This window comes from Peromyscus eremicus, chromosome 3 (assembly GCF_949786415.1).
Source record: "Peromyscus eremicus chromosome 3, PerEre_H2_v1, whole genome shotgun sequence".
NCBI classification, from domain to species: Eukaryota; Metazoa; Chordata; class Mammalia; order Rodentia; family Cricetidae; genus Peromyscus; species Peromyscus eremicus.
In genome coordinates, this window is record NC_081418.1 from 2,090,328 (window position 1) to 2,103,818 (window position 13,491).

The 13,491-nt window shown below is 38.6% G+C and overlaps 1 protein-coding gene across 1 annotated transcript in view; it reads left to right on the top strand.

The window, feature by feature from the left end:
* The first annotated feature begins 867 nt into the window (after positions 1-867).
* Positions 868-13,491, top strand: part of LOC131905584 (reelin) — a 114,476-nt gene continuing 101,852 nt past the window's right edge. The window contains exons 1-3 of the mRNA XM_059256446.1: positions 868-1,172; positions 1,826-1,987; positions 7,139-7,375. Coding sequence (XP_059112429.1) covers positions 868-1,172; positions 1,826-1,987; positions 7,139-7,375 — 704 coding nt within the window. The remainder of the gene's footprint in view (positions 1,173-1,825; positions 1,988-7,138; positions 7,376-13,491) is intronic.

Consider the following 13,491-nt stretch of genomic DNA (forward strand, 5'->3'; position numbering starts at 1 on the left):
TAAGGATGGGTAATGGTCTGGGGGGGAAGAGTCTGGGATAATCACTCTGGAAAATGTGGGTGAAGTGTGCCTCTATAGCAAAACGTGGGTGAGCAGATAGCAAGAAGGTCACCAGGTTGTTAACAAAATCCATCCCCCAACCCAGCCTTCTAGAAAACAGGTATTGTATCTCCTTCATTGAGAAGAGGCCCCTGTGTGTTTAACATTCCTGGTTTTCCTTGATGCTTCTCTGTGAGTGCAAGGACCTTTGTGCCCCCCAGCAGGCCACCTAACATAAACACAGCTCATTCTCACTGAGCAGTCAGGCATTGGAGAGACAAGTTGCACTTTCTTGAACCACTACTAAACTGGGAACCATTGAGAAGCAGCAGTTCTACTGAGGACTTGCATCTAGGTCAGAGGTGTGCGGTTTCCCTTTATAATGCCAGACTAGGTATGAGATGCTTAAGGAAATACTTGTTTTCAAAGCCTCAAAATATGTAAAATAATTCCTTTCATAATGTTGGAGGAAACTCATTCTAGATATTTTATAAGAAGTATTTTATGTTGTTTTATAAAGTTTATGAGCATTATGAATAAAATCATATGTGCTTACAAGGATTTTAAGTTGTCAATGTGTGCAGATTTGGGCTCATTTTAGATAAGTGCTAACATTGGTCAGAGGTAAATGCTGAATTGTTTTAATTGTAGCTTTTTACAATAGGGCCCTTCAGAGATTAAATTCTCCTAGAATATGTACAGTCAATTGGCCCCTATCAAATTTTCAGATTCAGTATTCTCAAAAGACCAGTGAGGCTCGTTTACCGTTCACTCAATCCCTGGTCTCTGGCTCCCAGACACACCAACAAGCTCAGGAATGTCCAAAGGATGGACTGTCAAACTCAACAGGCTCTGAAGGACCCACAGCTTAAGACTCACCTCCAGTTCATTTCTTTCAGGTGTGACCCAGGATTTTCTGGCCCAGCTTGTGAGATGGCATCCCAGACATTCCCGATGTTTATTTCTGAAAGCTTTGGCAGCTCCAGGCTTTCCTCTTACCATAACTTTTACTCTATCCGTGGTGCTGAAGTCAGCTTTGGTTGTGGTGTCTTAGCCAGTGGTAAGGCCCTGGTTTTCAACAAAGATGGGAGGCGGCAGCTAATCACATCCTTTCTGGACAGCTCACAGTCTCGGTGAGTGTGGGTGGGCTAGAATGTCTACAGAAAACATGTGGTTGAGTTTGGATTGATTTTCAGTTGTGCTTTTTTCTTTTACCAGGTGGATTTATCTTCTCATCTTTAAATAGGCTAGAAGGATGCTTAGTTTATTTAGAATTAATTTGCTCTAGTTTTTAATAAACTAGAAGATTCACCAGTGACTTTGAGCTACTAATGACTGACAGTTGTTTAAAAAATATGAGATGTTCACATCAAAACTGTGTTCTTAAGCCAAAGGCTGGTTAATTATTCATGTAGTTTATTTATTTGACAGCTTGCAGGGGCTGATTAGATTTACTCTACATTGTCCCTTCCCCCAACGCCTGATAAATAATGCAGAAAAGGAATGATTGGCATTTTAAGTGTGTGTACACAAGTACATAGTATACAAATAGGCAAGAACATGGATTTATTTTATGGATACATCTGTATATATAAAATACATACAAACCTCTTCACTTATTTTTACATCTCACAGTATAATCACTTATATTTTATAAATTAGTGACTATAAACCTACAGCTTTTGAGAAGTTCATTTAAATGTGTTTGAAATTCTTTGAAAACAAAACCTAAGTTTATCAATAAGAATGTTAATGTGCTGACTAATTATGAATGACTTCTGTCTAGGTTTCTCCAGTTCACACTGCGGCTGGGGAGCAGGTCTGTTCTGAGCACGTGCAGGGCACCTGACCAGCCTGGGGAAGGAGTTCTATTGCATTATTCTTATGACAATGGGATAACATGGAAACTTCTGGAGCACTATTCATATCTCAGCTATCATGAGCCCAGGTATGTCAGGATACATTGACAAAGATGGATAGTGTAGTATTTCCTTCCTGGGCTGTCACAATTCATTTTTACAATTTTGCAGATGACCAAATTGTATAAGACTGCATATTCTTCTGTTATAATGAACAATTGGTAAACCATATTTTTTAATCTATGTGTTCCAATGATTTTGATACTTCAAAGAAATGTGTTCTTATATTTTGAAATGTGCATCTGAGGAAACTACTTTGGTGTTTAGGAAAGAAATATGACCAGTACTGCTATGCTTAACTATAATGTAAGCTATTAAAAATAACTTTTATATGATACTTATTTACAATACTGTTAATATTTGATAACATTTTGTTATAATAAATTACACATAAACATTATGATAATTCATTAAATCTGATAACCAATGTGTTTTAAGTTTTTTACACAGTAAAATTAAGTAGTAAGCACAAGTAAATTTTTCTGGCATGTACTGAGTCCCCGCCAATGGCATGTATGATGATATAAATATTATCATTTCCTCCAGCCACTTTTATTTCCCTCTGCTTTTGTGTGTTTCATAGCTATATACACCTGAGAGGGTACCATCCTTCAGTCCTGACAGAATGGTACCCACAAATGTTTCAGAGATACTCCACCCTGCTAGAATACACATGAGCTTCGACATGAAAATCCTTTAGAAAGGACAAAGGGGGAGAAGGAAGGGAAGCCTCAAAATAAGGTGTCAGTGTGCATACCGTCAGAGGTGAGCCCTGTGTCTCACCCACAGTCATGGACAGAGAGCTCACACTGCTTCCTTTCCGGAAAGGACCTTTCTCCTGGGATATGAGGAGGCAGGCTTCGGTCCTCAGAGTTTGACCTGGCACCATGGACCGATAATACGTGCTACATGTTTTACAATTTTGCCAGGGGCCACTCCCAATTTTAATCATTTGCAAATAAGATGACACCTTTGTATATACAGTGAAGTAGTATGCAACAGAGACAATCACTCACTGTTTGTAACTGAAATGTTACACACTTTGACAAATTTTAAATGTCCCAGCTGTGTTGGATACTTTCTTCATACATGTAAAAATGTACAGCTAAACTCTCTTCATCCCTCAGAGATACACAAGTCCTATAGAAATGTCCCAGGGACTCTCCATAGTTAATATGAACCAATCAATTAAATAAGAAACAACATGATGAAATCATGAAGAAAACATTATCATCCGAAGTGAACTTGACCTAATGCCCAGCTTTTTTCAGACAAGGATGGACACCTTCAAAATTCAGTAATCAATCTATATAATGAAATTTCATTAATCTTTTTTGATACGAAAAATAATGACACATTCAATGTGCTACTGCAAAGGTGTGTTTAATTTTGCCCACCATTTGGCAGCAACCCCCTTCTTCTAAACAGAATCAAGGTGGCAACTGGTTTAGGGCCAGTTTAGGAATGGGTATAGTCTGAGAAACTGAGATCAGATGAAAGGTTTTCTTTTGCAGAAGAATGTACCAGTAAAACGCTCGTTTTCTACATATGAACATCTAACCGCAAGACTCCTTTTCCCCCTCTCTCTCCTTCACAAATATTAATAAAAGCTGACATGGCAGAAGTGGAATTTGATATATTCCAGGTGCTAAATTATATTCTTCATGATAAATAATACAAACCATGAAAATTTTTCATAAAATTAAATATATCTTGATGCCTTTAGCCATTTAGTCTGTTTTATTCAGTATAAATTGCTTCCTGTAAGGCGCTTTGAATTCTATATTATCTCTTAATGCCATAGTTGTTCAGAAATGAAAATGGGCCGTATGTTGATCTTCTAGCTGGCTCACCACTATTACTAAAGGAGTGTCTGTGATTCATTCAAAAATAAAGGAACTATCTGTTTATGTATAAAATCTGAAAGCTCATAATACATCTAATCTGAAATAATATCTTGTGAACTAATTGGTACTTTTATTAGTGTAAAATATTATAATTCTGTTAAACCTTAATTTTGTTTCACCTTTTTTCTTACTTACTTTTTTCTTAAAAAATCAAATCTTGGTCAATTTTTATGCCTTGATTATTTATTGTGTTTGATTCCTTATTTCAAGTTACCCAATTCTGTAATATATAATTATAATATATAATTATCAGACTTTAAAAAAATAATTTCATGGCCAGGCAGTGATAGTACATACGTTTAATCCTAGCTCTTGGGAGGCAGAGCTCTGAGTTTAGGGCCAGCCTGGTCTACAGAGGATAGCCAAAACTACACAGAGAAACCTTGTCTCAAAAAACAAATTCATGAAGGCTGGGGGAGGTGGCTCAGTGGATACAAGGTTGAATCCCCAAAACCCACATAAAAGCTGGTCAACTATGGCAGGTGAGTGCAGTTCCAGTGCTTGCAAGGCAAAGCTTGGATTGCCTGAGTCACACTGGCTAGCGAGACCAGCAGAACTCAACTCCAGGTTCAGCTAGAGACTGCCTCGACAAATAAAATGAGAACTGATCAATCAAGCAGGTCACCCAACATGAACTTCGGGCTTCCACACGCCTGTGCATTCATCTGCACACATATACAAACACACACACAGGCCAAAAAGAAAGAAAAATGATACAACACCACCCACATGAACAATTGAAGCAAAAGTTTAACTTAAGTCTCTGTATTCTCACTGAGTAATATTTTAATCCAAGTTTCCATAGCTATTCCAACCAGCTGCTCTAAGAGTCATTACATCGTTAAAATCCCTCAGCCTCTTGGCAGATGTGATGTGAAGTAGAAGACCAAGGATCAAGAACCAAGGTTTCCAGGTCTTCCAGCCATTTAGCTTCTGCTTAACCCCAAAAGGGCTGCTTGGCCTCCCTCTCCCTCTGTCAGTATTCACTGGGGATGTGCACCGTCACCATGTGTCAGCGACTGCTTTACATACTGACATGTAGATGAAAGATGGACAAAAAGGTTTCTAGCCCTGGCCATGATGTTTCTGTCCTAAAGTCGCATGTGCAGATGCTGAAACATGTAAGGCACATAAAGCAGCTTTCCCTCTGGTTGCGAGTAATCAGCCATTAGCTGACAGCACAGGACCCTGACCTGTGGTATTGTGGTCCCCAAAATATTGTGCATGCTAATAAACTTATCTGGGGTCAGAGACAGAACAGCCACAATATTAAACATAGAGGTTAGGCAGTGGTAGCATACGCCTTTAATCCTAGCATTCCAGAGGCAGAAATCCATGTGTTTAAGGATACAGCCAGGCATGGTGACTCACGCCTTTAATCCCAGAAAGCCAGCCTTTAATCCCAGGGAGTGATGGCAAAAACAGAAAGATATATAAGGTGTGGAGACCAGAAACTAGAAGCATTTGGCTGCTTAAGCATTCAAGCTTTTAGGTTTTGAGCAGCACAGTTCAGCTGAGAGCCATTTGGATATGAGGACACAGAGGCTTCCAGTCTGAGAAAACAAGATCAGCTGAGAAGTTGGCCAGGTGAGGTTAGCTGTGGCTTGTTCTGTCTCTCTGATCTTCCAGAATTCACACCAATACCTGGTCCAGGTTTGATCTTATTAATAAGAACTTTTAAGATTCCTGTTACACTGACCCAAGAGTCTAACTACAGACCAAGAATTGTAGCTCCTCGGTTATGAAAATATTGATCTCTTTGATTACTGTTACGTGCATATACATAAAATATTCTATTTTTAGCTATTTTTTAAACTCATTTCTGTTCATCAGTGAGCTTAAATGCATTTTAAATTATTAAAATAGAAAGAAATTATAATTTTCTAATAATATGATGCTAATCAAAATAAATTAAGCCAATGCCTGATATTTGCATTATTTCAACCAGTTGAAATATAGTTCAATTATTTAGTTTCATTATGCATATTATGAATAAATATTTGTGCCTATATAATAAATACTATTAGAAAAATAAAAGTGAAAACTATCAAAAATGCTTAACTTAGCTATCTACTTATATTAACTGTCATCTAATTAGTTCTATTAATAAGAAGGTTATCAGATTATGGAAACTTTTAAAACCATAAATGTATTTAGATATGTCTTTCTAGTTTAAGTTTTATAAATTTATTCTTCTGTGTTTCTATATTGATTTTCCATTACTTTTTTAAATGTGTTTTCTCGTGTTTTAGAAAACCCCACCCTGCTGTGACTGTCTGTATAACCAGTGGTGGCACTCATATTCTTCTCCTCATATATTTCTATACAAGCTGTTAAGGGAAAATAGATACTAATTTTCAGTAGATAAACCACACTTCCAAGCTATAGTTTTAACATTTTTTGCATGAAAAAAATGAGAAGCAGTCTCATTTCTCAGTAAAGCTAGCCTTGGACAATGAAATTTTAAATACTTCAAGTTATCTATATAGTCACTTGGCCTAAAAGTGAGTGAAGTTTTTCTTTCTCTTCACTCACTGAAAAAAAAACCTCCTCAGACCCTCCAGCATGCGGTCACTGCAAGCATCTCTCCTGGAGTTTAACTGCGTCGATGGAGACAAATGTTCCCTTTGCTGCTCCTTTCTCATCTCACCGGTGTGTGGGTGTGAGCAGCATGGTCCTGTGATTTATGGAGCTTTCAAGCCAATGTCATTGCAGAGGCAATTAAAAAAAAATTCTGCTGCTGTTACAATAATTGCTCCTTGAAATTAGATATTATTCTTAATTTTCACCACTTGTCAAATACAGGTTTGTTGTTACGATGTTGGGGCACAGCTACTGACCTATGTTCACAATGGTAAACTCAGGGGACCAAGAGAGCACCATGCTCCTGTCTGCCTCACAACTATAATGTGTAACAAGCTACTCATAATCAACACTTGGCCACTTTAACAACTACGTTTTAATGAGTTACTTTCTTTGAGCGCCCATGAATGAAAATGCAATCACATTTTTTGATATGTTTAGAAAAAATTGTTGGAGAGGTGCAGCAAACGAGACATCTCAGCAGAATGTATATGATAGAATCATTTTTCGTACCATACTTCAGGGGTCAACTTTCCTGACTAATTTTTTTAGTATATCCAATCTTGGAGATTGGAGTTTTAAATAATTCAGTTTATTCTACTACTGATTTGGCTTGGAAGTGAGGTTTGTAGTATAAATACTTATAATTTAAGACAGCAAGATATCTGAATTTTAACTTTTTCCCTTTAGAATAATCTCTGTAGAACTACCAGATGATGCGAGACAGTTTGGAATCCAGTTCAGATGGTGGCAGCCATACCATTCTTCCCAAGGAGAAGATGTGTGGGCTATTGATGAGATTGTCATGACCTCTGTCCTGTTCAACAGCATCAGTCTTGACTTTGCCAATCTTGTGGAAGTCACTCAGTCTCTGGGATTCTACCTTGGAAATGTTCAGCCATACTGTGGCCATGACTGGACACTTTGGTAAGGATTATTGTTACAATTTGCATTAGTAAGCAGAGCACATGGATGAACTTTTAGTTCATTCTGCACTTAGTCTGTTGAAAAATTTGACTGAACATGGTACATTAAAAAGTTAGTACTGGGGCTAGAGAGATGGCTCAGAGGTTAAGAGCACTGGCTGCTCTTCCAGAGGTCCTGAGTTCAATTCCCAGCAACCACATGGTGGCTCACAACCATCTATAATGGTACCCAATGCCCTCTTCTGCTGTGCAGATGTACATATAGACAGAGCACTCATATACATAAAATACATTAATAAATCTTTTTATTTAAAGTTGGTGCTATATTTATGTCTTCAAAATGAGGACAAAAACATAAAATTCACAGATTTGAATAAATATAACATTTCATATTAATTAATTTAAGATTTTTGTCTCCAAAAATTATATATAAAGACACTCTTCAAAAAATACTAATAATTAAAGTGATCACAATATTATTCCTTCATTGAGGACTATTATGATCATACTCTGTGTGATATTACATTAGTGACTGGTTTATTAAAATTTCTTACAAGAAGTTCTATTTTCATGCTGTCATATGAAAAGTTCCAGAAGCTTGTCAACCCTGATTTATTAACTTCCATGTTCCTTTTAATCCATTTTCTCATCTAGTTAATGACACCAGTGGAGGTTCAATATTGAGGGATATCCTAATTAAGATAGTCATTGTTTTTAGATTCTCCTTCCAATGGTCACTTACAGATTTAATTATATAACAAACAGTAAGTAAATAATTTTAAATATAATTAGTACTTCATTAACACCATGAAAGATAATCCAACAGTGACTAACAGTGTGAGTAGCTGGTGACTTGACAGGGAATCCCCACGGTCCCTCAGAAGAGACGACCGTAGAGCCTGTCAAAGCAGCGCATGACTGAAATCCTCGCATTTGAGAAGTGGGAGCATGGGGATCAAGTTCAAGATCATCCTCAGCTATACAGGGGGTTTCGGGCCAGCCTAGGCTACTTACATGAGATGGGGGCAGAGGGTTCAGAGACAGAGATTACCTTTGGGAATTTGAGAAGGTGGACATGATATATCTCACTGACTGGAAAGTTGAAAAACAAGGAAATTCCAGACATGTGGAAATCCACAGGAAGAGAAATCCAGCTATGAGAAATTCTGTGGAAAAGGGTGCTAAGACAAGAATTACTGAGGGCAGTGGTGGAGGAACCTACGTGTTGAGAAGATGAACATGTATCAAGAATGGAAGCCAAGATATGTTCAGAGACATTATAGTGTCTTCTAGACCCAAGAAATTCCCAGATTAAGACTTAGGTCTAGCCGGGCGGTGGTGGCGCACGCCTTTAATCCCAGCACTCGGGAGGCAGAGCCAGGCGGATCTCTGTGAGTTCGAGGCCGGCCTGGGCTACCAAGTGAGTTCCAGGAAAGGCGCAAAGCTACACGGAGAAACCCTGTCTCGAAAAACCAAAAAAAAAAAAAAAAGACTTAGGTCTAAATGATCCCACAGCCTTCGTCATTGCACCCACTGCCCCTCTCTAGATTCCTTTTAAACTGTAAGCATGACCAAGGAATCACTTCCTCAGAGACTTTTAATTTCTATTGAGTCACGATCAGGCCCATTTAATTTCCTCCACATGAGTCATGCTGAATGCTAATCATTGCTATTGCCTCCAGAGAGTGTATCATAAATGACCCATCAGGAACCTTATCATAATTAGAGGTAAATTTTACACACCAGTGCACAGAAAATTACCTTTGATTGGAACTGTGCATGTACAGTCACATCTGACACACAGCAGGCTAAAATTCTAGCATTGAAATGACAGCTAATGGAATGGAAATACAGCTGGTCACTTTTGCTACAAGCATGTCAGACTAGAACAATGAAATTTCTACTCAAACAACTAGAGATAGTTAAACCACATGTACCACATGTTCTATTTGATAGCCTCAGGTGCGTGCGTGCGTGCGTGCGTGCGTGCGTGCGTGCGTGTGTGTGTGTGTGTTTCTCATTTCTAAGCCTATAGTTCCAAAAACTCAAATAAAAGAGGAAAAGTTAACAAGAAGATATGAAATACAGACTAAAATGAAATGTAATAGAATTTGATGCTTCTGAAGTTTGAGTGGCCTGAATTAACAGTTAATCAGATTGGTCACGTATCATAAAATGTATGTCACAAGATTGTGTAGTAAGATTTTTTTTCAGCCCTTAGCTATAACAAAGAGTCATATCATGAATGCAAGTCCTGTATCATGTTTATTTTCATAAATAGTTAACATCTGCTCAAATAAACTCCAGAGTTGCTGAGCATTTTAACTTAACATTTGAGTTGAATGCAAGATAACCGCAGTTTAATTTTTGTGCTTTGATCAAATCCTGTGAACAATATCCTATCACACAAGTCTGATGAACATTCTTAACTCACCACTGCTTTCATTTGTGGAGACTCATTTACTTTATGAAAATACAATCATAGTAATTCCAGAAAGCCAGAAGAAAATATAAATAATTGTGCTATCCCTATGGACACCCTGGGCAGCACTGTAGGAGTTTTATTAACAGCAGCATGTGAGCAATCCGACTTGACTTTCTGATGCTCTCTAAAGCAAACCGGAGTTCTCTTGGTCGTGAGACATCAGAGGAGACACTCTGGCAGCGATAATGAGACTAGAGAAACACATTAACCATTTTTAAAAGGACATGAAAAACTGTTTACTGTTCATTAAATTGAAGCAACATGGAAGGTCTCAAACTGCTCCCATTTTCTTAGTCAATGAGTTAGAATAAAACTCTTTTTAATGACACTGTTTCTCTATTCTGCTGTTGAGAAAGACATTGTCTAAAATTGGATGCAAGCTTGTTTGGCACTGTTTTTCAGAAACACTTATTACAATATAGAAATTTGGGAGATGATATTGCAAACTATGTATTATTTTCCCCCAGTCCATAACAGTAGTGATCATTTTTTCATTTAGCATCTTTTGAGCGTGTTATCTTATTAAGTAAAAATTCTTTAAATGTATTTGTAAGCATAGCCTCTACCCTACAGTGACTTTGTTTCTCTCAAGGGAAATGTAGACACGGTCTGTACTGAAAGACTGGTGTTAAATTAATGATTGTTGGCTCTTCCCAGCTGTGTGTTCATTTGGTTCTCATTTTAGACTCGTGACTTTCCATGAGCATGGATTGTTGTTACCAAGGCTGTTCTCCAGGGAAAATGTGGACAATTGCTTTTTCATTAGAACTATAGTTAATATGCTGTAAATCACTTAGAGTACGCCATTCTAAACCACTTTTTTTCAGTAGGGAAAGAAATTGCTTTTAATTCTTGGCAATGCTTTCCTTCTATTCATTAAATCAGAATCTGTATCTGCTTTCGTTTTTTAAAATAATTTTGAAATCTCTTACAAATATTTTTTAAATCTTTTCAATTGAAATAGAATCACATCGCTCACCCTAACCTCTCTTCCTTCCAGCCCCTCCCAGCTACCCTCCCTCAAATGTTTCTCATGACCCCGTTGACAGCCTCTATTTCTTTGATTACTATTGTTACTTACATACATGTATGTATGTATGTGTACAAATATGTCAATATAAGCTGCTGGGTCCATTTTATTATATATTTATATATAATAAAAAATATAAAGGCTGACTCTCCTCCCTAGAGTCATTTTTTGCCTGGAGTTTTTGTTTAGGAGGGGACCCCATGAAAATTCCCACCTACCACACAGCATTTCCATTCCTAGGGGAGGCTGTTTCACAGCAAACTTCCTGGTGTTCTGGATCTTACAATCTTCCTGTCCCCTCTTCCATGATGTATCCTGGGCCACCATGCAGGAGCCATAGATGTATCTGTTGGAGCTGGGCTCCCCATGATCTGTTGATCTCTGCATCATGTGTAGTTGTGGTTCTCTGTGATGGTCTCCATATGCTGTGGTGGCTTCTCTGATGAGTGTTGATAGCTACACTTATCTGTGGGTGTGAGGATAGGATTTAGACAGAGAGGAATTATTCTGGTCACACAAAGTGGCAGTAGTAGTCTTTTCTACATTCCATGACTGCACTAGCCCCAAAAAGCTGGCTGGGTTTCTAGTCCCAGGCATGATTTCCCTCCTGTTGAGTGGATTTTAAGTCCAACTAGACAGCTGTTGATTGCCACTGACATTTGATTGGCACTTACTGCAATTTTATGTATATCTTGCCATCTGGTCCTTTCTGTGGTTCCTAGGTGTTGCAGCTGGGCAGAGCTGTTTCTTTCCATCCTTTTGCAGCTTGAATAGTACTTTCTGGAACCATGGGAGTTAGACCACAGAAAAGAGGCTTTCAGGTCGGTCAGATCCTGCTTGAGTCATAGGAAGCCTGTGTCACAGAGGCACACCCTCAACCCCTGAGAAGCAACCAAGGCCTACGTAGATAATCTATGCTGTTAGAGGAACTCATAAACTACACTGACCAACCATTTGAAGGGAGGTGGTTGCATGATGCTGGAGTTTTTGTTAGACTGTGGTTCTTGTGGGGAACACAATGTACACACACACACAAACACACTATATAAATATATACGTATATATCTATATATTTAGCTAAATACAAAATAATGATTCCTTAAAGCTTTATCAAATGGCCTTGATGTTATTTATTCCTTGTCCCCCACCTTTTCCTTCTGTACTGACCTCCCACTCCCCCTCCCCAGTTGGAACCCCTTCCACATCACTCCATATCCCACTTTATATCACCTGCACCCTACTATTCCCCTCCGAAGGCACCCCGAGCTATGGTCCCTTTATACTTGACTTTTTTCTGTGGTTATTCCCTGTAATATATTCATATCTAAGGATCTGGAGCTAGGAACCACAGATGGGAGAGACCATGCAGCCTTTGTCTTTCTGGGTCTGGGTTACCTCCATCAATATGCACATCTTAGGGTCACAGTGTAATTATCTGAGGTTTGCAAAGATTGCTCCTGACTGACACATTAGTGATAATATCAAAGGATATTATCATCCATTTGTCCCGGCTAACGAACTGGCTCCATATACTGGGTGCAAAGACGTTGTTCCCATACAGTTTTAGTTTAGCACATGTACAGTTGTGATTGAATGGTTGCTGTAGCATATAGGGGTTGGTATAGTAGAAGTAGAGGCTTTGAAGTTATACAAATGAGTTCAGATTCTGACACTGCTGCTTGAAAATTTGGAAACTCAAAGCAGGGAGGTTTTAATTAATGAGGAATTTTGAGAATCTATTTTGATTAAACATTGATTTAAGAAAGTTGCACTGAAGCAACTCATGAAAATTAGGAATACCAAAGTCTCATTATGAAATAATGTAAAAGCAGACATTTCTGACTTCTCACCTTATCTTTGCCCTGCAGCACATCCATATCCTAATGACTTCTAACCCCAGCCACTGACCTATCACCTGACCTCATTCCAGTAGGGGCCCTTAATAATGAGTTAGGAATCAAGCATACAGTGAGATCACCCATGGGCACATTCTACTGAACCTTCTAGAAGATGACATTTTAATTGTCTCGTTTATTTATTTTTTTATTAAGAAATATTTTTATTCATTTTCCATCCAATCACAGATCCCCTCTCTTCCCTCCTCCTACTCCCCCTCTATGTTCCCCCCCAACCCACCCCCTCACTCCCTCCTCCAAAAAGGTAAGGCCTCCCATGGGGAGTCAGCAAAGCCTGATACATTCTGTTAAGGGAGGTCCAAGCCCCTCCCCCTGCCTGCAGGCTGTGCAAGTTGTCTCACCATAGGTAGTGGGCTCCAAAAAGCCAGCTCATGCACCAGGGATGGATCCTGATCCTACTGACAGGGACCCCTTAAGCAAATCAAGCTACACAACTGCTCTAATTGCCTCATTTTATATCACCAAACATGATCCCCACATCAAAATAGTAACACCAGAAATTCCAAGACTATATTTAGTTTTTCTGAGCTTCAGGTTGTCAACTATAGAATGACAGCAATAATATCTGTGAAGATTAGGTGGGAGCACACATGGGAAGTCCATGCCACATTCTGTCTTTGTCTGTGTATTACCATTGTCTGACTGAATGGAGGAACCTGTCTGTATGCTGTGCTCATGTCCAGAGT